This window comes from Camelus dromedarius, chromosome 1, assembly GCF_036321535.1.
Source record: "Camelus dromedarius isolate mCamDro1 chromosome 1, mCamDro1.pat, whole genome shotgun sequence".
NCBI classification, from domain to species: domain Eukaryota; kingdom Metazoa; phylum Chordata; class Mammalia; order Artiodactyla; family Camelidae; genus Camelus; species Camelus dromedarius.
In genome coordinates, this window is record NC_087436.1 from 95,125,912 (window position 1) to 95,151,058 (window position 25,147).

The 25,147-nt window shown below is 40.1% G+C and overlaps 1 protein-coding gene across 2 annotated transcripts in view; it reads right to left on the reverse strand.

Annotated features, from left to right (window-relative positions):
- Positions 1-4,001: 4,001 nt before the first annotated feature.
- Positions 4,002-25,147, reverse strand: part of FAM114A1 (family with sequence similarity 114 member A1) — a 63,920-nt gene continuing 42,774 nt past the window's right edge. For both annotated transcript variants that reach the window (XM_031435995.2, XM_031435990.2), the window contains exons 8-14: positions 21,775-21,898; positions 16,044-16,135; positions 14,142-14,303; positions 13,168-13,307; positions 10,321-10,393; positions 7,376-7,429; positions 4,002-5,604 (exon numbers count right to left, since the gene is read on the reverse strand). In XM_031435995.2, coding sequence (XP_031291855.2) covers positions 5,503-5,604; positions 7,376-7,429; positions 10,321-10,393; positions 13,168-13,307; positions 14,142-14,303; positions 16,044-16,135; positions 21,775-21,898 — 747 coding nt within the window. In that variant the 3' untranslated portion in view covers positions 4,002-5,502. The remainder of the gene's footprint in view (positions 5,605-7,375; positions 7,430-10,320; positions 10,394-13,167; positions 13,308-14,141; positions 14,304-16,043; positions 16,136-21,774; positions 21,899-25,147) is intronic.

Genomic DNA, 25,147 nt, shown 5'->3' on the forward strand with positions numbered 1-25,147 from the left:
CACTGCCTGGGTATGAATCCTAGTTCTTGCACTTATCAGTTGGGTGACCTAAGGCAAATTATTTAATCTCTCTAAGCTTCACTTTTCATTCATAAAATGGATATAATAGTCACTATCATTTCATAAGGTTGACATTAGCGATTAAACGAGATCATGGAGGTAAAGTGTCTGGAGCACACTAAGTACTTAGTAAATAATCACCTTGTCCCCACCCCCACCATCATCACCACCACCACCAAAATCATCATTGTCACCACCACCACCACCGTCATCGTCACCACCACCACCATCATCATCGTCACCACCACCACCATCATCATCACCACCACCATTATCATCATCACCACCACAACCATCATCGTCACCACCACCACCATCATCATCACCACCACCATCATCATCATTACCACCACCATCATTTCTACACCACTACCACAACCATCACTTTTTGGGCTTAACAGGGAGCAGCACCAAGTTCAGGGACAAGTAGGCATTACTGAGTACATCTTTCAAACATTTATCAGTATCTCACAACACCTGGTACTGAAGATTCAGTGGAGAGGCTGCCTAAAGTTGGTAATCTTTAAGGCAAGGGAAGCATAAAACAACCCCAAGCTCCAGGCAGGCAGTAGAGGGTTAAGGATTTTCAGGAAGGGTAGTGATTTGCAAATGGGCTTCCCCCTGGCACCAGTGAAGGGGGAGTGGGAGCTGGGAGCGGGAGGAGGAAATGGAGCCACTTTAGGACTATCAAAGGAACCTGTGAGTCAGGCAGCTGTGATGAAGTTGACCAGGAAGCTGCCGGATGGAAATGTCTGTGAAGCAGGGAAGAGGCCTCTGGTAGAACCACCCAGGGGCCCAATAACCTCGTATGGCTTCGTTCTGTGTCTCTTTGGTCCCAGTGTGTTCTCAGTTGCGTGGAAACCATCAAAGTTGTCGACCAAATCTTTCAGCTACAAATCTACCTAATGTTGCAAAGAGAGCTAAACATACAAGTGTTTGAATGTCTCTAAAAATAACTTGTTACTTTTGCTGGGAGGCTCTGCATAATAGTTTACAATGTTAGCTGGTCAGGTCAAATTGACGTGGGTTTGAATCCTGGCTCTGTTTTACTAGTTGTGCCACATGGAATGAGTTACATAACTTCTCTGGGTCTAAATGTTCTCATTTGGGCAGTGGAATTTGTAATAATATCTACCCAAAAGGGTACTTATGGAGATTAAATGGGATAATGCATATAAAACACTCAACACAGTGTCCAGCACACAGTAAATACATATTAGTGATTATTATTGGAATCTTTTGGATAGATTGTTTTCTGGTGACATAAATGGGGAAAGGAAAGTATAAATGTAGAGAAAGAGAAAGGGAAGAAGAGGAGACACAAAAAAGAGAGGCAGGATGTTAAAAGCTGATCCTGGAAGAGAGGCCCTTAATGACAGTCGTCAAAGAAGTTCTGAGAGAGGAAAAAGGGTAACGATGGCAGAGACTCAGAGGCAGAGAATTAGATTTGCTTTTTCGCCAAGGTTTCATCCATCTGCTCTTGGCTTCTGTGCTGGTTTTTTCCTCCAAATGGCAGCTCTAGAAACCTAGTAGTGAAACCCATGGCAGGGAGACAGACCGTTTCTGAATCACCCTAAACCTCTGTGCTCAGTGAAGGCATATATGAAACGTATGTAAAATTCTTTTGCAGTATGGGATTTCTTTGAGACCAACAGAAGAGACAGGTCTGTCGAGTGAGTCAGCGGTGACCACAGGCAGACATAATCCTATTGCTTTTTGGCTGACAGCTCATGCAGAGAAAAATACTCTCTGATGCAGACAAAGGTAAATGCAGCTTCAATGCCAACACAAAATTCTCACTCGCCACAATCAGCTTCTATTCACAGTCTATGCTGACCCCAGGCACCAGAAATATCAGAAACACAACGGATTTCTTACTGTTGGGTTGCAACAGGTTAATCATTGCTAAAGGTAAAATGCTCAAAGGGTAGAAAAGTTCAGATTATTTTCGGGATCTGAATACACACATATACAAGAAAGAATCTCAGATTTGTTTAATAGCATGTATTGCAGTGGAGCATCTATTCTAGGTGAATATACAGAAAATAAACATAAACCTGAATAAGTTATGAGGTATCTAGAAAAATGGAACAAATCGTTGACCACATGATTTTTTTTCCCTTTAATGTGAAGAATGGCTGATCTGAATCCACTCCTATGGCTTTTTGAATTCTAATCAACTACAAAACCAAGGCAAAACTGCAGTTCTGAAATGAGTTTTCAGTATGATCTCTTCTGATGTGCTTTTACAAACACAGTAATTTAAGAAACCAAGTTGAAGCCTGGATCTGAATATCAGAATGTAGAGCATGCTTAAGAGGAAGACCAAAGGGCAATTTTTACATTACAAAAATTAGCTTAACCCTGAAGGATAACTGCTTTTATAAAATCAAATACAGATTGAAGTCATGTGGTAAAATCCATCCCATCTGTTCAGCATACATACATACCTACATTGCTATATATATATATATACATACACACACACACACACACACACACACACACACACACAGTATGTAAGTATACATACATACCTTCTTTTTTTAGAAAAGAAGAAAAATAAGTTTATTTCACATTTTTGCTGAATTACTTCCTAAGACATTACATTGTGGACCGCTAGGATGGCTGTGACTGGAATATGCCTGCTTTTGTTACTAACTTGAACGCAGCCCAGCCGGGCTGTGCAGAAGCTGACTTCTCAGATGCACGAGCACCTCGGGGCAGCTGACTGGAGAAAGCACAGGAAACACTCATTTCTAGGTTCAGACTTCTCCCATATAATGAGCACTTTCCTTAGCCCGTCCAAGGCTGGTGCTTCTTCCCTTTGTGCTCTGCAGCTGAAGTCCATGCTTCCATAGCGGGTGTAGCTGAAGCAGCTCATCCTTGCCACCATCCCGGCGAGCCACACTGCTCATTTAACCATGGACCTGAAGTACAGCACAGTGTGAGACTCAGAGAAAAGAGACTTCTGTCCTCAGTGGGATAGAATATTTAAGCTTAGGCCTTTGCTTTAAGATTTGGGACTCAATTTCACCTTCAGAGCTTTATGTATCAACACCCCAAAGTGGTTTTTCTTGGACGCATTTTGCTTTGAATTTGAAATATGCTTTTGATGCTTTTTATTTAATAAGGCACAGGTGCAGGACTTCATTCATTATTTAGACTAGAACTTCTTTTGCACTTGATCTCAGGAAAAAGAAAAAAACTGGCAGGCATATTCAGGGTAATTGCATAGAGTGAAATGAATCCAATTTGTGTAAAGGATTATTGAAGGAATGCAAAACTTTCAAAGCAAGCCTGCTGAGTCATTCATTCATTCATTAACTGATTGCCATTTGCCTAGATCTGGAGCCTGTGCTTTCTAGGCTTTAAAGGCAAAGTAAAGAAGCAATTATTTAAAAGTGATGGTGAAAAACAGTACTGAAAAAGAGCAATCCTGAAGGGTGGATATATTTTAAGTGATTATTCTCTCCTAAAATAATGTAATTCACAGACTGTGGAGCTAGGCCCCAGGAATCATCTCTCAGACTGTGTTTCCACCTGGCAACATTCCATCACTAAAAGATATATATGTGCCATTTAAATAACGTCAACCACTTTTTAGAGAATAATTCTCTCTCTCCTTTTTTTTTTTTGGTGCAGATTTCTATTTTATGATAAAAAATTTTGCTATGCACTCAATGGGTGCTGTTAGGCTTCAAGTCTAATTTTGGGGATCTAGCTCCTCTGAAACTATGTTTCTTTTACATTTCCAGTTAATGTCTATAAATCCATCTGATGCTAAAAAAGTCTGATGTGAAGAAATCGTAAATCTAAATCCTTTCTTCTGCTCTGAACATAAGAAGTGTAAAATTTACGAAGAGGTAATAAATGCAACATTTTTATCAGTTAATTGTTCTCTAGACTTAGTAGCAGAAACATTTCAGGCAATCCAAAAGCAAGTAGGAAAAACCATCTTTAATTGATTCCTCAGAGCAATTTTTTTTCTAGATTATAAATAAATTCTTGTATTTTTCATTTGGTTGTTTCAGGAGATATACCAATGAAACAAAGGATATAGGAAAATGAAATGTTAGTAAGTAGGATGATATTCAAATATCTGTACTTTGCCTGGGTGGAACAAAGGCAGTCTACTCTATCAGAGGAATAAAAGCAAATGTGAATGAGGGATTTTCACCCTGGCAAAAATACAGGCTTCACTTGGCCTGGAGAGAGCCACTGGGCAAGACGTCTTGTGACAGTACCTGTAGGGATGTTAATGGTCTCTGAAATAGGAATATGGTACAGAACCCCCAGCCGGAGTGACGTGTGGGGCTCAGGGCAGAAGTGTCCATTGACAAAGCCTCTCCTGGCTGCAGGGTCTTCTGTGCAGCTTCGTGGACTGTGAAACCATGTAGTCATCCACACATCAGCACTGTCTGTCTTTAGAAGCAATGATGCCATTTGCCACCGGCGAGTGTGACCTGTGCATTCATGGAACAGCGTGACTCAACTGTAGTGGATTTAAAAGTGCATCCCTGGGGCTCTGCCGTGTTGGGCTCCCTTCCATCTGCTGTTCGCGTATGTGCAGGCTTTGTGACTACACTCTCGTGTGTGTATGGCCCTAAGAAGTCAACTTCATACAAAATATTCTTTAGTATCCCTTTTCATATATGTTTTCACTCCAGATGTAAAGTTTGGGATAAAAAAGTTCAAGAAGTGTGAGAAAAAATACAATCAACTGAAAAGTAAAACATTAAAAAAAAAAAAACAAACCCACTAGTATACTTTGTTCTTCAATTTTTTTCAGGTTTAAAAAATTTATTAGTATTTTAAAGTATTTTAGGAATTATTATAAATCCTTTTTCAGACTAGCTGCCTCTATTGGGGTGAGAGCATGTTCCTCTATTGTGAGCACACAGTAAGAGCTCAATAAATGCTTATTTTGAGAATAAATGACAATAAAGAGATACTTATGTTCCTCTTTCACCATCATTGGTAAAATCTGTAAGTAGTGTTATCTCTACCCATGGTATTTATAAAACAAAACTAAGTTCAGTATAAGAATTGATTTAAAGTCATATTATAAGAATGGGGAACTTAAAAGTGGAAATTTAAAGTCAAAGGTCTGCCCAGGAATTTCTAAATGTAGTGTGCTTGAGCAGGAAAATGGAAATGAGTATTTGTGAGTGAACTTCAGATTAAAGAAAATTATCAATACAAAGCTGTGTAAGTTTAAATTAACATTAAGGAAACATAATTATTTGTAAAATAACCATATACATTAAGAGAAATGATATTCTCTTTAAACTTGCATTCTCAATACTGTCCGTGCAAAATTGCTTATAGTGTCTTCAAACGGGCATCTGTGGCCAGGGGCGTGGAAAACATCCCATGAAATGGTATGTAACAATGCACCAGGGCCTGCCGTTTCCTTGAACTCCATGGAGTCTGGCCAGGTCACGGCCGTGCTCTGGAACAACTGGTCTGGATGTGTGAAACCTGCAGGACAGGCAGCAGCAGCTGGAAGGCATCCTGTATGTACGTCGTGCTGTTGCAGCCCTGAGAAGGGAGAAAATCGTAGTAGAAGGGTTATCGTCAGAGTTCCATCTTGACAGTTCTTCCAATTTGATAATGTTCCTTCTTCTCAAACCCCACACTATTTTTTGGATGTTTTTCTTTTAATGTTGGTGCTTAAAGCAAATGTAAATGCTTTTCTTCAGATGGAGTACCTCCAGCTCTGAATTATCTATGCTAACAGAAGAATTCACTTAAAACGAGGCAAGCCATTTCCATAGACTTTTAGGATATATCGAGATATACATACATACATATATATATATATATATATATATATGTATGTATGTATATATTCATGATCCAATGTCCAGTCTTACTTATCCTCTTTTCAGATCAACCCCACTGCTCTGAAATAACATAAAAGCAAAGCATGTAGGAGGCTGTAGTTTGTCCCAGCCTATAGCTGAATAAACAAGAATGGGCTCCTGGAGATACCACTGTGTAATTATTTACGGCAAATCCTTGAACGCCGTCATCCTCCCATGGATGTTGGTACCTTCTCCTTGGTTTGGATATTCGATGTTGCTAGTCACGTTGTGGTGCTCTAACATACAGTATTTGACAAGAGGCTATTTAAAGTTTCAGGTAATTAGAACAGGAGAAAACTTCCACTGGGGGAATAAATAAACATTTGACTTCATATTCTTCATGAGTGACACGGTAATTGATCTGCTAATGCCTTTTGGATGGCCAAGGGGGAGATTTTCTCATTCTGTATTCTGCCTCTGACTGCCTGGGTTTCCTCTTAGCTGCCACTATGGTCCCTTGTCCCTTCTTTTCAACTCCATCCCCCGTGTGGCTGTGTCTTAAGGAATAACACTTAGTGTCACCACTTTGTTACTCCTGTACCCTGGTAGTTTCCCTTAACAGTAAGACCCAATTCCTAAATGCATTGCTATCAATATACAGGTAGCTCTCCCTTGAGGTTTTGTCATTTCCAAATTTTGCATTTGACGGCTACTTCAGACAGCGAACAACTACTGTATACGCACTGCCCATGTTCAGACTTAACTTGCTACCACCCTGTGGCTTCAGCTGGGTTCCCTGGGGCTACAGATGTGCGAGTTCCTTATGGTTTGGTCCCTAATAGAAGGTTTTCCTCCACTGGCCACAGGTGGAACACAGTGCCTATGACTCATAAGTGAGACCTCCTGCACTGCTTTTCTTCTCTCTTACATCACTGCTTCTGGCAAAGCCACAGCGGCGAGGGGCAGCTGTGTATCTGGGTTACAAAGCCCTGGCCCACGAAGTGAGTGCTGTGGTCCTAGAGGATCTTGCCTCTGGTCACTGAACAGGCAGTTGCTTAGGATTCTACTTGTCATTTCTGCCAGTCTGGAGCTTAGACCTAACTAAACCAAAAGTAATCGTGAATGGAGGGAAGTGTCCATTTTTACAAAAATCACCCTTGTGCAAGAATCTGTCGTTGCAGTCAGTAATCACAGTGTTAAATCTGGTGTCAAACTTGGCAGCAGAAATGTGCTTCTGCCAGGGAAACAGTGACAGAAATAATGTGCAAGCTTAGCATTTCTCTTTATAATCAGGAATTCTTGAAAATTAGGTATTGTAGCTTCACCCGAGGGTTTAACAGCTGGTTGAGCTACACAGATGTACTCAAAAAACGCTGTCGACGATAAAATTTAGAATTGCAATGACATTTGCTGCCTGGGAAAGAGACCAAAAAAAAAAAAAAAAAAAAGTAGCTCTATCATTTGCTTTGATTCACAAGCATTTTCTCTCCGGAGGGTCCACTTACCTCTAACAATACACTATTGATCATGGGGTTAAGGACCTCGGCCTTCTGGTGGCTCTGTGGAATCAAAAGGATGAAACTGACAGATTAGGTGCTCATACCCCAAGGCTCGTCACACACAGTGTCAGACGTGTAAGATGCCGGCTTTGCTCAGGGATCTCTTAGAGAAGGGGAGAAGTGGATGCTTACCGCAGACAAGGCTTCAGAGCTGGTGCTTCCCCCACACGATATCATTTAATTTCGACAGAAAACTTGGGAAGTAGCTAGGGTTCACAATAACCCTAACTTGAGAAAATGGGAATCAGGAAGGTTGAGTAACTTGACTAAGGTCACAAAGTTAGAACTGTAAACTCAGACCTTTCTACTCCTTCGAGCTTGTAGCAAGTCTGGGATTAGGGGGAGGTGAGGGAGGCTGAGTTGTACAGGGTTGGACTCAGTCTTTACTTAAAATTTTGATATTTTGTTCGTCTTGATTTTTTGGTATTCATCTTGATTTTTAAACATATTGCACTAAAATACCTATCTAGAAGACTGAGGTTGTTTCTTTGTGTTTCTGTTGGGGGTGGGGGTTCCCTTAAATTTTGTAGGCATATTAAGTTCCTTTACTTGTGTCCCCTAGTCCCAGCCCAGGTCTGTAGTCTTTTTTATTTTAAATGCAAACTTGGGTACTTGATTATAGGGTGTGTCTTCCAGATTAGCAGCAAAGTTAAAATGCTCTAAAATATAACTTGCAAACACGTTGGTACATCTTGGTTCCAAGACATGAATATATGTAAAGCGCAGACTACAGAGCCTGGTATTAAGGAGGTGTTCAAAAAGTGAGAACTGGTGTTAGTGTCATCATTATTACTATGTCCACTATTGGTCCATCAATCAACAGTCTTCTCTATCTAATGTTCAATCCACTCTTAGGCAATAAATAATTAAACGGACTAGCAAGAGAGAGGCAACCTTAAAAGACTGCTTGCCTCACTCTACTTGAAAGACTTTATGGTGAACAAAAGCATATAAACGAAACACATCTTCCCAGAGCAGCCCACTTGCACTGGCATCGCTCTCCTGAGGGCTAAGTAATGTCTTACTAGGGAAACCATAATGGAGTCTTGGGAAAAAGCTCTTTAAAAACCCAGTCATTTTAGAGAATCACCAGAAAATCCATTATGGTTTGCTTTCATGTTTATTTGATTATCAATAAACCTCTAAAATATAATCAAAATGAGGGCAATAAAATGACATTGGTTTTCAGAATCAATGAGATGTGCAAGCAATTTAAATAGAGTCTGGAGAGCAATACACACTCATTAACTTCAAGATATGAATAATGGCTCTTTTAGAGATGAGAAATAACGACTTGATGTGAATGATTCATCAGTGCACAAGACGGCGGGTACTGTGGTGAGATAGCAGATCAGTAAATGCGATTTAGATTCGGCTTTTTCTTTCTCCAGAAGATAACTTGTGTGTTCCTGATTTTGTGCATGCAATCATTTGTACACGTGTGTGTATGTGTGTATTCTGTGTGTAAGTGTGTGTGTATAGATACTCATTCAAGTACATATTTATCCTCTGGAGCTTTGCTATTCAAGACGTAGAATGTGAATCAGGAGCTCTGTTACTACCTGGGAGCTTGTTAGAAATGCAGAATCTCAGTCCTCATCCCAGACCCACTGAATCAAAAACCTGCGTTTTAATAAGATCTCTAGGTGATTTGCTTGCACATTAAGGTTTGAGAACCTGGAAGAAACAGAGAAGGATCCTCCCCTAGAGGCTTCAGAGGAGGCATGGCTCTGCTAACCCCTTGCCTTTGGTCTTCTAGCCTCCAGAACGGTGAGATGATACATTCTGTCGTTCAAGCCCCCAGTTTATGCTGCTTGTTAATGCAGCCCTGGGCAACTAACACATTTATAACCCAAGCACCCCAGTCCAAATAGGAAGTAAAACTTGCTGTTTCTCATGGAAAAACCCCCTGCCCTTAAATCAGGGCCTTAAAAGAAAAAGTAGAAAGATTAAAAAGGGCTAATTTCCACTTGTCTTCCCGAATCCCACTTTGTTACATAACATGAGTGACTTCTAATGAAAATAACCAGAAGCCACATCTCCAAATGAACACTAAGCCTTTCAAAGTTGTTACCTTGGAACAGAAACACTTCTACAGAGCGATAGGTATAATTTTTTCTTTCGGTGAAAGTTAAAATGCAACAATAAAACATGGACATTTCCAACTTGCATGGCTTATTAAACAGGCTTTGAGGGCAACAGTGAGTGTGAATATTAAAAATGACTTTTTTCCCATTCAAATGTTTATTTTTTAAAAAGGAACATGAAATATCCATTATCCTACACAACACTGTAAACTGACTATACGTCAATAGAAATAAATATATACAAAAAAAAAATCCATTATCTTTATGGCAAATCTGTCCCCTTCTCTGGCTAAACAACCATTTTCATAATCTGTCTTGTATCATCAAGTGAGTATAAGATTACCACTCATACACACGCCCATGAATACTATATTGTACTTCTGAGTTAGTTTTCAAAAATTCAGATAAATTTATCATTTTGTACTGCATCTTTTTCACACAAAAATGAATCATTTTAATAGAGATTTTTGAATTATATATCCCAGATATTCAGTTATAGAAGGAAACCTCATTTGACTTTATAAAAAACAAATCAAGGAAATGAGGGCCAGAGAGGTTTGAAACTCCACCCGGTATCTCGTGCGTTTGAGACGCAGCAGCAGGGCTGGAGCGCAGTGAGACGAGCGCCCTGAGCCTCCTGTCGCTAGAGCAGGTGCTCTGACCTCGTTTTAGTAAATGTCACAGCGGGGCTTCTGCTTTGGGGAGCTGTCAAACGCGGCACTGCACCCTCCACTTCATCTCACAGCCCCTCATAGGCCATCCCCCTTAAAAAAGGTAAAGAAAGAATCAATATCATAATCTTACCCCAACAGCGGTTAAAGTTCTTGTAAACTTCTCTGATAGGGTGGCCACTTCCTTGCACATTGCAGTAGTTAATCTGAAAGAAGAAAAAAAGAGGTTTGGGGATTTTTAATAAAGAAAAATAGTTGAACTACAACATAATTGTTGATATTAATACAGCATTCCCTTTAAAAGAACGGCACACACATTTGAAGATGTTCTATAGAAATGCTTTCCTCAGTAACCTTCCAGGATTCACAGTCACAGGTTACTTCTCCCCTACTGCTTTCTAGAATCAAAAGCATATGGAGGAAAAATACCAGGCTTGAGCTTCACATGTATAGGGTCTTGCCAAGTGATTTTTCTCCAGTTTTTCTGTTATTTAAAAATAATAACGGACATTCACTGAGGTACTATGTTAAGTACTTTTGGGTGCATATTCACATTTAATCCTCATAATGACATTATTAGGATCCATTATTATTCCCATTTTATAGATGAAGCAACTGACATTTAAGAAGGTTAAGTAACTTGCTTAGGACAAGTAGCAGGAAATGAAAGAGGGGGGATTCAAACTCAGATGTCCCTTGATATCTTGATTATGTTTTTATTAGATGCCTCAGGATAAAACTCCTGTAGAATATGTTTTTCAGACTTATATCGAAACTCCACGTTTATTCCAGCCATTGCACTCCTAGGACTTAACCCCAAGAAAATAATGCAAGACAGACACAAATATTTAACAAAGCAATGCTCGTCATAACACTGCAGATGATGACAAAAACTGAAAACAATCTAATTACCTAACAATGTATTGTCCGATTTTTTTAAACAATAAGTATATATGACTTTTATGAATAGTGATTAAAATGCTATTAGTAAAACAGTAACTCCAAGTTAAGAATCTTACATGTTAAAAGGTCTAGTGACGTCAGTGAGGTAAATCTCGGTTTTGTTTTGATAAATAGGATTCTGTCTAAGCTGTATGTTCAAGTTTGTTGAGCTATATCCATTTATCCATATACCCATCCACCCATCCAGAACTTATCTACAGAAAGGGTCAGGAGTAAGGCCAGGAGAGAGCTAAGAGCATTTCTCTCTGTTCTCGGGCAGGTGGGTGAAGAGGCACTAATCATACAGACATACATGAGGCCTTGTTACCTTTTGCTTGGTGCCACCTGGTAAGGTGGGGACAGTCAGGGGCTGGGGATCGGACAGGAGCTTAGGGTAAGGTCTTGCTTTCCATACTCAGGAGCTTCTGGCTTTAGCCCTCCTCTTTCAAATCAGCACCACAAATATAAAACAGTGCTCAGATGTTTTCCTCAATATTTTAACCTTTTCTTATTCTGCTCTTTCCACTTCCTTCTATACAATGAGGTAAGTACATATTCTTTGTAGGCATTTTAAAGGCAGGACTTGTGTAGTTCTTATATTTTTGATTTTCACATGTTTAGGTATGAAAATCTAGACTAGATGACAAATCTGTACAAGTGAGGCAAAAATGCTACCAGTAGTACAAAGACACTAATAATGATTTTTTGGAAGGTCCTGCCACTAAAAATTTGCTCCCCAGCCTACAACGCCAAGTGCAGTAATAAACGAAGACTAGTTAGCTAGCGAAGTAAAGGAATGTGTTGAGCTCTGTATGTGTGTGTGTGTGCACGCGCGTGTGTGTGTATCCATATATTTTTAGGAGGCTCTTATTTTGGCTCCTGTGTCTGTGTAATAATGAGAGGGCATGTGGACTTGTGCTAATTGTCTATGCCACAGCACACAGTCATATGCATAAAAGTTAATGGCTTTTTTCTTCAGCTCCATAATCAACTATCTTAATGAATACTCCATACCAGCTATTTTCATTTATAGAACATAACATATTACACATTTTTATTTCACTAGATAAACTAATAATAGTAGATACCACTTACTGAAGAACAAACATATGACAGCAAACATGCACACACAAGCAGTCCACAGTGAACTGGCTGACACTGGTGACCATCACTGCCAGAATTCAGACTATGCAGAGTTGGTGTAAGTCCCTAGGAACAGTGGGGGTGTGTTTGCATATTTCTGTGAAGCCAGCTGAGAAGTCCAATAAGGTGTCCTTTCTCTATTTGTGTGGCATGTCGAAAATGTAATTATCTTCAAAAGTCTGTACTTCCAGATTCTGATCTATTAAAACAAACACTTAGCTCTGAATGATTTAAGGTATCTTCTCTTAAATCTCTTCATAAGTAATTTCTGGAATATTTAGCTAATTATTACTATTCTTGCTAACATGGTTCTTGAGAGTCCTTATTTCTTAAGATGACCATAGAACAATGGAATCAGTTAACTTGAATTCTGAATCTTTAAGACCTGAGGGTGTATACATTCGTGTGTGTGTGTGTGTGTGTGTGTGTGTGTGTGTGTGTGTGTGGAGGGGGTGTTGTGGGCGTGCATTTGAATGGCACATATACATAAAACTGGAAAAATAAGAATTGAAAGTAACATTTACAAGACATAGAAACAACCTAAATGTCCATTAACAGATGACTGGATAAAGAAGCCGTGGTATATTTATACAATGGAATACTACTCAGCCATAAAAAGAATAAAATAATGCTATTTGCAGCAACATGGATGGACCTGGAGATCATCATTCTAACTGAAGTAAGCCAGAAAGAGAAAGAACAATACCACATGATATCACTCATATGTGGAATCTGTTAAAAAAAAAGAAAGAAAGGACACTATATACTCATTTATAAAACAGAAACAGACTTGCAGACATAGTAAACAATCGTATGGTTACCGGGGAAAGTGGGTGGGTGCAAATGTTATCTACTATATATAAAAATAGATTTTAAAAAAGAAAGTAACATTTACTTTATCAGGACTTTTGCTTGGTCCTGAGCTGGCTTTTCCTCTTCTTGTCCATGAAGAATTAATTCTGCTACTTTATGAAGCTGCTCAATACAGCGAGCTGTTACTTCTGCCAGACTTTCGATGGACAGCATGTATACATCCTGAAAGCAAATAGTACAAGGCAGAAAATTAATTACTGAACAGATGCCTTCTAAAAAATTTCTGTAACATTAAAACAATTATGTAATTCCTGGGGGAAAAAACTCCAAAACACAAATATGACCCGAAAAAATTTACCTAAAGATTAATGGGTACTCTTAGGTCTTTTTTAAGTGGAAATGGTACTACAAAACAGAAGTGTCATCAGGTAACAGGAACATGACAAGCCCTCTTCAGCTGGGTCCCCAGTTCTCAGAGCAATGCTGGGCACACAACAGGCAGGTCCTTAAGAAAGTGTATGGGAGGGTGCCAGAATGAATAGACCTCAGTGACATTTGTCTTCAGAGTGACCTAATTTGAAAGATTCTTTCTCTAAAATTAAAATTCAGTGTGAAATGAAGTTATTGCAAATTCATTTTCGGACATAGGCATATTGTAAATTATGCACTTATAAATTTATTAAACTATGAAATAAAAACTGCGGCAATGAAATTCTTTTACATCATTAGTTATGGGCATAAAGACATTTTATGATTACAAATTTGCATATAGGATAGAATTTTACCTTAAAGATAAATCAACTATGTTCCTAAAGATCTTTTTTCCTTTAAATTATAATTGTAAAGCTATGGAGGAAAGCTATAATATCTATGCTAAGTCACGAAATGTCTTGGAGTAGAGAAATCCTAGCGTCTACGACATTGATATTCATATTTCTATAATGTGTAACAGGGTAGAAATGAAAACGAAATGGCTTCGCCTCACTTAAAATTGAGCTGTTAATAGAATTAACATAGTATTACTGCTCTTTAGGTGGACAATGGAAATTCGTTTACCTCAACTGTCTTAGTTTTCCTTTCTTCCTCCTTGTCTTCTTTGGGGTTTGCAGGTTTCTCTTCCTCTTCTTCCTTCTTGGCTGTGTCCTCTGACTCTTTGGCCACATCTACTGGCACCACAGCTTGATCCTCTTCCACCCAGTCATGAGCTTTTTTCATGGCCTGCAAAGGCCCCCAACCAAAGCAATATGTTTATTGTACAAACATGGAAACCATAAGAAATGCCAGTCCCACGACTCAGATCAAACCCTAAAGCATCAGAGGTGGTTCTCTGTACATTTAAAGAATGATGGGGCCATTCCTCAAGCTCCCTGAAAACACTTTGTTGTTGTTTGGTAAAAATATAGTAGGAAAAAGGGACCAAATAGAAAGCATGGAGAGAACACTGCAGGGCCAGAGGAATTTTTGAAAAGCATCCTAAAATGATACTCAGAGAGGAATAAAAATGACAGTCACTTTGGAAGAGCCATAGTATATTTTTCACTTTTTGTGACCAACTATGAAAGAATTACGTATCTATATGAATTAGCCAGGGTCATTGCTAAAGCAAATTTCCTCATCTGCTATGTCTCACGAGGCCCTTAATGCTTCATGAAACTAATAATGTGTCATGCTAGGAAGATGCCGGATGGCTCTGCTCCTCTCCAGCCAGGCTGGGTCTCCCGGCCTCACGAGGGAGGAGGGTTGTGATTAGTTTCATTGCACGTGAGTGCAGTTTGAGCAACCTATGGCCTTAAAAATTATTGAACAAGCAGAAACCACCTGCTCTCTCTGTTATTCCCTGAATTTTGAAAGGGCAGTCTCACCAGCTTTTACATTACAGTTTAAGCTGCTTGCTTAAGAGAAAGTTGTGCCTGAGCTTAGGCTAAACGTACTTCTCATGTGAAAGCTTGCACGTCAAAGTTTATTATGTCAGGGTGTTGATGGCAAGTTAATGGGGAGACAAAACCCCCACAAAACTACCCTTGGTGTATCCTCTTTGAGGGACAAAGGTTTACCTGACTATGTAAATAAGATCTTGGAGGCACTACGCACTCTCTGAGCGGTGGCAGGTGCTGCCCGGAGATGAATGAGGCAATTTCCTGCTGTGTTCAAGTTGCTGATCTGCCAGAATCAGTGACCTCTATCAGAGATAAAGAAATTACTCATCTCTCCACCTCACTGCCTCAGTCTGCCCTTTTCTCACCCACCTTGATGAGTGAGGACCTGCACCAACCACTGATCGCTAAAGAGAAGGAAAGAAAAGACGAGAGAGAGAGAGAGAGAGAGAGAGAGAGAGAGAGAGAGAGAGAGAGACAGAGAGAAAATGGGGAAAATGATGCCATTTAAAGTAATTAATGATCAGTGACCTCATTAAGAAATGACATAGCAAGACCCTGTACTAACTTGCAAAACATCCTGTGTTACTTTACCATTAGAGAGCTCGAATGGCCTTAGACACTGGGTAGCACTGGCTTCCCAGTGGGAGGGGCATGTGGGTGAGCTGGCTCTGGCTGACGTGCATTTCTCTGCCTCATTCTGACATGCTGCTTTAGGGGAGGGGAGACGGAATCTAAAAAAGCCCTTTGGTGATTCTGCACCCTCTGTCCTCCCCTATGCTGAAGATAACCACTGCTCTGACGGAAAATTCTATTTTGTGGAGAAGTGCCTTGTTCAAGGCCACAAGGCAATTACTAGTGAAGTTGCAACTCCAGTGTAGGTCCCATGACAGCCTAGCATGTTCTCCATCACCAGGTTTCGTGATGTTGCCTCCTGAAACCTTAACTACCGCGCTCAGATGCCCCTCCCGCCATGTGCCACTGGGGGCTTGGAGCTTCTCTATTTCAGGTGGATCTCTGGGATGTTACAACTGAGACCATTTTGAGGAAACAAAAAAAAAAAACTCAGACTCATGGTGCTGACCTTATTGAGTTTGTCAGGTGTGGCCGCAACATGTAATTCAAAGAGAAGCTCTGTAAGCATGCTCGCAAATTCTTCACCCTTTTCTTCTAAGCCTGGAAACAGAAAATGACAGAAGTAAGAAGCATGATTTATCTTTCATCCTTCAGAATGTGGCAGCTCCCCCAACCTCACAGCCTGCGGTCAGAGTGGCAGTGGGGGCAGCAGCAGCCCATGTTCCAGCCGCCTGGCAAAGGGGAGCTGTGCCGGTTTGGCAGCAGGGCAGCCAGGCAGCAGGCTGCGGCCGGGGCCGGGGCTGGTGGAGCCCGGCTGCTCGCAGCTCTACCGGGGCACCCCGGGCTGGCCTGGAGGGCACGTGAGGGTAGGGAGGGCCCTATCAGCCTTGTTCCCAGTTGTAGGTGGTCAGTGGCTCTTTATTGCAAGAATGACTGAGTGAACAGATGAATGACCTTTCTCAGGTCTGAGAGCCCTGGGACAGCACTGATTTTATGACTTACAGTATATTGTTAGGCTTAGCACTGCAACCCTTAATGATACCCAGGGCACCTTTTTATGTCCACGAAGCCGCAGTGCTAAGCAAGTGGAAATCAAGCAAGTCTCCGTGGATTGTCTATCTGATGGAAAAATATTATACCTCTAGAGAAATTTCCCACGATTTCCTAGGCCACCTGCTTGGTCCTACAATATTTCGTATTGATATGTCTTCCCTCCAGATTAGAAGCTACTTAAGGACACAGACAGTATTTGTTTTGCTCATTTCTAAATTCAGAGCATCTAAATCAGTGCCTGGAACAATGCAGGTGATAAAATGAGTATTTACTGAATAAGGAATTTACTAATTAATTACACCGTATACACTAATATATTCATGATATAATATAACATGTTATATATATCATAAAATAAGACTAATTAATAAATTAGGAGTTTGGGATTTGCAGATACTAACTACTATATATAAAATAGATAAACAACAAGGTCCTACTGTATAGCACAGGGAACTATAATCAATATCTTATAATAAGCAATAATGATAAGGAATATGAAAGAGAATATATGTATGACTGACTCACTGTGCTGTACACCAGAAACTAACACAACATTGTAAATCAACCATACTTCAATTAAAAACACTTACAATTTTTTTTAAAGAGTAAAAAAAGTTTCTGGTACGTGCTAAAGCATTGATTCCACAACGAATTTATCACCAGTTTGGGGTGGTGGACGGGACTAAAAGCATCATTCGTCTGGTCTGATTACATGAACTCAAAAGCCTCTGAGAAGAAAGCACTCTGGCCTATGTCAGCGGGTGAAGGCAGCAGGTTCAGGGACGACAAAGCTATGTGAGAAATACTGTATCGAACACGTCTAGTTGTGCTGTTTTCTGTTTTATAAACAAAATGGTTAATCAGCAGCTTGTGAAGATAGCCAGGGCGACTTGTAGGTCTGTGTTCAAAACATTTGGCTTAATCAGTTTATCATCACCTCGAATTTGGGAGCAGATCAGTAAACAACAAACCAGAGAAGTAAAGCACATGTGTCCAGTGAGGAGTTTGATGGAGAAGCACAGACCAAGGAAGAGGAATAGGGGCAGCTCCGGGTTAGGAATTTCAAATGGAGAAATTGCCTTTTGAATAATAACCAGGAGGAGGAGAGTGGAGAGCCGCACAGATCCCGGGAAGAGCCTTCAGGCAGAGACACTGCCAGAGCCAAGTCCAGGAGGGAGGGGAGTGCCTGGCTTGCTAAGGGACAGCTGGGAGGCCAAGGCGGCCACGGCTCGGGGAAGGGGGAGGGAGGCGTGTGCCTTGCGGGTAGAGAGAGAGGTGGCTGTCTTTGTTCACGATGAAGATGATATAAGCAAATCATAAAACCCAAAGAGGTAAGGGCTCAGATGGAGCAAAATTTTGCAGCACGTAATCCAGTCCTCAGGGGTATTAAGAAAACTTCCCGGAGGTGATGCCTGAACTGAGCCTTCAAGAATGAGAAGTCTGTTACAAGGAATTGAATAAAGCTCCTGTGCTATATAGTAGGCCTTTGTTGTTAATCTACTTTATATACAATAATGGATGGAAAAGAATCTGAAAAAGAATATAACTGAATCACCTTGCTACAGACCTGAAATTAACACAACACCGTAAATCAGCCATTCTTCCAAAAAAAAAAAATACTGAGGGAGAATAAAAACAACGGAAATTAAAGAAAACAAAAGAATGAGAAGGCATTAGTCACATGCACAAAGGGAGAGCTGGAGGGCTACAGAGTCCAGGATAGAATGAGAGAGCGCGATATCAACAAAAGCTAAGATTATGTCTTTGCTGGGCGGAGATCTTGAACCCATCCTCCCTAGTTAGGCAAAGAGGGGCAGCTCCCACAGGGTCTCATTCCCAAACTGCCCAGTCCTTCTCTGGGTGAGGTGGTGCTGCAGGGCAGAAAAAGCCCTGGCCTGAGACTTGGATGGTAGGAGTTCTTCCCCAGCTCCTGCACTTACTGCTACGTGACCTGGGGCCAGTCACAGGGCTTCTTACCTTCCATTTCCTCCCTTGTAAACATGGGATAATAAACGCCACCCATCCCCTCTTTAGCATTGCTGTAAGGACCAAATAATACAACAAATGCGTAAGTATTTTGCAAACACTAAAGATTTACATTACTATATTGCTATGTGCTACAAAGATATAAACACAGGGAGATTAAAGATATTGAAAGTAATCAACACTAAATTAGGATACAAGCACCCTGTGTAGCCCCCACTTTTCAATGTGCATTCATTCTATAAAACAGAGAAATACACCAATAGCTTGCAGCAAGTATTTTAGGAAAATAATCACAGAGAAAGTGCAAGTGGATAAAAAACAGATGATAAAGAATGATGCAACAAAGAATACCTATTGCCACAATTCTTGGTCTGTACATGTGGCCGAGAAGATCTTTACCAAAGCAATAAAAGGAGGAAATAGCTTTCAAAGATCTCCTCACAACAGTGGTAAACCAAATTAGAGACCCATAGCAGTGTGATAAAATTACACTCTGCTGGAAAGACAAACATGCAAATCATTAGCTAATGTTATTAAATGCAGAGGAGCCTGATATTAAATTTATCTAAAAATGACAGTTTATTACATTTCCTGAGACAATCAAATAAATTATTCAGGTGTTAGAGGGCTTTTAAGAATGTAAGTGCTTACAAGAAAAAAATATGATGAAAATGCTCTGGTTTCTCTCTGAATTTTGCTCCTGGATTGCCTGCTCACCCTCACCCATGAGACTGCTCTCTATAGCTTTCAGTTAATCCCTCACCTTCCTGGAGTTGTAACACTCCATTATAATTGGATTGATTTAATGACAACCCTGCTATTCTTCTTTCCTGTTCTTCTTTCAGTGTTCAAATATCATTTATTTATTAAATTAAATTAATTAAAATTAATACTGTTTTGATAATCTGGAGATGCCCTATGGGAAAATGGATATATTATGGGAGATAACAGGATTCTGTCACTTAAAGAGAAATGAATCTATCATTTCTTAAACATGCTATCAAGACCCCAATTTTTTTTTTTTTTATTTTGGACATATTCAAAAATCTCTATTAAGCCTGGAACATATCACATGTAGTAACATTTTTTATTTAACAGTATTGAATCAAGTTTCCTTTCCAAGAAAAAGCACTAGTTGGGGATGCAAAACTGCCTTAACTACTTGCACTGGCAACAATATCTCTTCGCTGTTAGGGAGAATCTAGGATCTTCTTTTTATCCTTTTTGAATGACACCCCAAGAGGACCAAGGTCTGCCTCAGGTATCATGAGACTGAAGAGAAATAGCCTGGATCTTTTTGCTGATTGTTACTCTGGAAAAGAAGCATCTACATGAACTCACCTTGGGTCCATAACACTAGCTGCATGAACTTTAACAGCTAGTGTCTTAGTTTCTTCATTATTAAAACAAAGACAAGGCTGTCATCCTTTGTGACTTTGTAGAAACACACAAATGTTCAGAAACATTGTTCTCCAGCTGTCTCTTTGATATTGGCCTCTATGCTTCAGTATAATTGATTATTCTATTTTGATGCAAACGAGCATAAATCTCATTAAACTGAAGGCACATAAGGTCATTATGTGGGGCTAAAGCAGGGGATAGTGTTTAAATGATAGTTTGTAAATGTTTAGAATAATTTTGCCCTGAGCATCGAGGCAGAAGCATTTGAGGTCTTGTGTCTGAGCTTTCATTAAAGGTATGTAACACAGCTGGGCACAAAATGCTTCCAGGGACTGAGTATGCATGCATATTATCACGGATACAATTAGAAATAAAAGCTACAGTTTATTGCATCCTTACTATTTTCCTGGCATTGTGTTAGCACTTTAAATAATAATAACAGCTAACACTTTGAGTAGTTCTGTGTGCCAGGCACTATAATATATGTTTTTACATGTATTACTTAATTTGATCTTTACAATAGCTCTTGGGAATACATATCACTGTCTCCATTTTGCAGGTGAGATACTGAGTTTCAGGAAGGTTAAATAACTTGTTCAAGGCCAAATAGCAAGTAAGTAGTGAAAATGTTGCAAATGAGACCCTTCAGATGATCCCAGGAGAAGTCAGCCTTGTGTGTCCACGGTTGCTTAAATTTTCAGCATAACCTACACAAAACAGTTGTGGTTGTAGTGCTTGGTGGTGACATCAGTCACCCTCTGTGTATGTAGCCAATGCTTTCCTATCTTCTGCTCCCAAATGGACAACCTAGTCATTAAGCACATCCAACTCTGAGAACATCTTTTCCCCCTTAAGGGAGCCTTGATTCTCACAAAATAGGTTCTAGTCTCCTTGGGTCATGTCATTGTCTGGCTGGAAGGTTATTGGGAGTGGGTACCTGGCTTACTCAGTGATTGACAACCCCACACATGGCACACTGGTGTACTGCGTGCCTTCGTGCCTTTGATGGAGAGAAGCTAGAACTCTTAAAAAATGACCTTTGTCAGAACTGTACTCTTTGCGTGAAGCGTAGGTCACCGACAAATACACCCTGATTCCTACACATGTAAATCAAAAGGAAGAAGAAAAATATGAAGGGTAGGGGGATAAATTAGGAATTTGGGATTAGCAGATACAAACTACTATATATAAAATAGATAAACAACAAGGACCTACTGTGTAGCACAGGGAACTATATTCAATAGCCTGTAATTCTGAAAAAGAATATTAAAAAGGATATGTATCTATATATCTATACATATATATATATGCTGTACACCAGAAACTAGCACATTATAAATTAACTATACTACAATTAAAAAAAGAAGAAAAATATGAAAAGAAATCCACTGAAAGACCTGCCCACCAACAAATCAACCACATTCAACAACTTTCACATGCTGATAAAAAAAAATTAGACACTAGAGCATAAGCTGTAGTCACTGGGCCCTGTTTAGTGCACTGTGACCTTGGTTCATTTGACCAGATGCATTTTCTGTGTGCCTGTGATGTGCCAGGGACTGCGCCGTCCAGAAAAATAAAGACGCCTGACTCAGGAGTCACCACCCAGCAGAAGAGAGGATTAGAGGTCAACGTGACCAGCCCCCGTAACAAGAGCAGGTGCACAGAGTGTTTGGAAGTGAGAAGGAGGAGCGCCTGAATTAAATAACTCTGCCCTGTTCCAAGGGCTGTGCTTATTAACAGCAGTTGCATAAGGGTTTTCACCAACAGTCTGTCTTGCTATTTAACTGGTTATTTACCTTGGTCTTCTTGAGTCTCTTCATTCTCTAATTCTTTGGCTGCAAAGATGTCTTTAATGGAAATTAGGTCATTTTTTAAGAGTTCCAGCTTCTCTCCGTCAAGTGATGCTAAAAATGACTGAACCTGAAAAAAAGAAATAGGTCAGCATAACTGTCATCTTTTCTTCTCATTAATGATGTTTGTGTACAGCTGTGCCCAGGTCTCCCAGGTGAGTCCTGGTGTGGGAGGTAATGCTGGGTTGAATGTTGGATTTACTGCTTACAAACTGTGCAACTTTAGGTAAGTTACATAAGCTCCTTGGGTCTCAGTTTTCTCCTGTTTTTGATTAAATATATTTGACATATAACATTGTGTAAATTTAAGGTGTACATCTGGTTAATTTGACACAAGTGTATATTGTAACCTGATTGCTGTTGTAGCAGTATTTAGGACCTCTGTCAGATTACATACATAATTACCCTTCTTTTTTTAGTGGTTGGGATAATTGTTTTAGTCTCTTAGCAAGTTTGATGATTGCAGTACAGTACTGCTGTCCACATTCCTTATACCGCACACTAGATCTCTATGGTTTATTTACTACTTTTGCAAGTTTGTACCCCTAAACAACATCAATCTTATTCTCCACTCCATCCCCTGGTAACTGCCACTTTACTGGTTTTTATGAGTTTGACTTTTTCAGATTCCACATATAAGTGATACAATATAGTATTTGTCTTTCTCTGCCTGACTTTATCTCACTTAGCATAATGTGCTCAAAGTCCATCCATGTTATCAGAAATGGCAGGATGTCCTCGTTTTTCATGGCTGAATAATATTCCAATGTGTATAGCACATATTTTAAATCCATTCATTTGTTTATGTACATTTAGGTGTTTCCATACCTTGGCTATTGTGAGTAATGCTGCAATGAACATGGGAGTGCACATATTGCTTTGAAATCCTCTTTTTTGGTTTCCTCCAAAAATTAGAAATAGGTCTACCATACAATCCAGCAATTCCACTTCTGTGTATATACCCAAAGGAGGTTTTCTATTTTAAAGTGAGATCCACACTTCATTGTGATCCTTTGTGGGGTAAATGCAAGAACAAATGGGAAGAACATTGCATGTACACACAACAGATACTAAATAAATGGTCGTGGTCGCTCTTCTACCACAGCGACTAAAAACACACTTCAGAGTTAACCCTGGATTCAAATATCAGCTCTTCACTTACTAGTTATGTGACCTTGGGTAATTTATTTAAGCTTTCTATGCCTCAGTTCCCGTAGCTATAACATGAGAACTAACAGCATCTACCTTAGCAAGATTGTTTTGAAGGTTAAATGAAATGAGGTACTTAAGAGTACTTGTAGTGATGCTTATAGTGATGGTCAATACCTTATATATATAATGCAAACAAACATGTATGCAAACAAGTTATAAATAAATAAATGTTATATGCATATTACAGATATACGTACAAATACACGTGCTGAATGTGTTATTGTACTGGGGTTACAAAAATGTATGAGACACACTTTTCTTCTCAACGATCTTGCAGTCTCAAGGAGGGAGGCCCTTGTGAACTGGTAACAGCCACACTAGGTGTGAGTGCAGTGACGGTGGGCGCGCCAGCAAGGGGGCTGCAGGGCCTCTTCGGGAGGTGAGAGGGTGCATGGGGACACTGCACAGAGGATGATGCTTGAACTGGTCCTCCCTGCTCAGTGTCTTCAGAACCCCTCTTTTGAAACTATCCTTCATAAATACTTAAACATTATTTGTACAGATGGCCAGTCATTCTCTGTGAATCTGAAGACTGATTTGAAAGTCCAAAATGGTCACAGTGCATGGAGAACCGTATGAAAAGTGAAGTCTGACTCTAAAGTAGCAAGGTTTTAATTTTTTCACTCTGCAGGCCAAACACTTGCTCTAGAAGAACAGCCCGCAGAGAAGCTGCCATATTCTTTGGATGATGTTTTATTATTCATCACAGTAGTGGATTCGCACATCAGGATAAGTGAGAGAGTTAGAGAGGGTGTCCTCGATGCCAGGATACCACTTTCCTGAAAGCTGCTAATGCTCGTCATCAGGATATAATGCAACGATCGCCAAGGCTCTGAGAGGAAGCGTGGTGGGAAGCCATCAACACAAAACCCACAGGCACGGAGTCCAGAAGGTGGAAGCAAATACACCCTGCATGGTGGCCGCCACCACGCCTTTCTGCCCTGACCTTTCCAGAGTCTTCATTTCAGCTCATACACGCATGCATAGAGCTCATGATCCTAGATACGCTCACATCACATTCCTACAGTACAGATATATTTTCTAAGCAGCAGTTTTCTAAGAGTAAAGAAAAAAAGGTAATTGAAGAAATGTATTCAACTACAACACTTAGTGAAAATGTATACACACAGGTGGGACCTCCTGGTTTCTCCACGTCTTTTGAGGGTGACCATCCTCTGGGAGTGAATGCATTGGGGTTTTATGCTTTTGGCATCCCCCAGGAAGGGTTCCCCTTAGTCCTCTTGGTCAGCATCTTTCTATGAAGGCATCTCTTTTGCTTCCTCCAAGTTCATTCCATTATGCCAAGATGATGTGCACTGAATCTTGACTTCAAGCCAATAATAAATAATAAATAACCATGCACTCCTCAATAAATATTTGCAGAATGCTGACTACATGCTTCACACCATGCTTAAGTGTTGTCAGGGACACAAGGGTAGAAAGCCTGCCTTATAAATCTTTTCCCTGAGAAGGAATGATAATTCCTTCCTCGAAGGTTAGCAGAGGAGATGTGTATCACTTTCCGGTCAAGGTTTATCCTCACGCGTGCTGACGAGGCTCCTTGAGGTGAGAAACAGCTGGAGACAAAGGGAAGAGAGCAGGCAGGAGGGTGGTGTGGAAATCTGAGAATTCTAGATGGGAACCTGGCTTTTCAGGCCATTGTGAAGGTGTATTTGTCAAGGAAAGACAACAGAATATATTTTCTTTAATGGTTGGTTTCCAAAACTTCTTTAAGTTTTAAATATTGGGTATGTGTAGGGTTGCCAGCTAAAAATCTAGGACATCTAATTGAATTTGAATTCTAGACAAACATCAAATGTTTTCTTAGTAGAAGCGTGTGTCTCAAATACTGCACAGGACATATTAATACTAAACAGTAGTCCTTGTTTATCTAAAGTTAAAATGTAGTCATCCTGCATTTTCATTTGCTGAATCTGACAACCCCTGTATGGGTCTCCATTGGTATTCTTACCAGAAGCCTGTGAACATTAGGATGGGCCTAGTGGAGCCGCACCATGAACAAGGTGAACAGGGCCTGGCTTCTGGATTCCTCGATGCTGGAAAGCTGCCTGCCCACCAGGCACCCACATCTTGGACTTACAGGAGT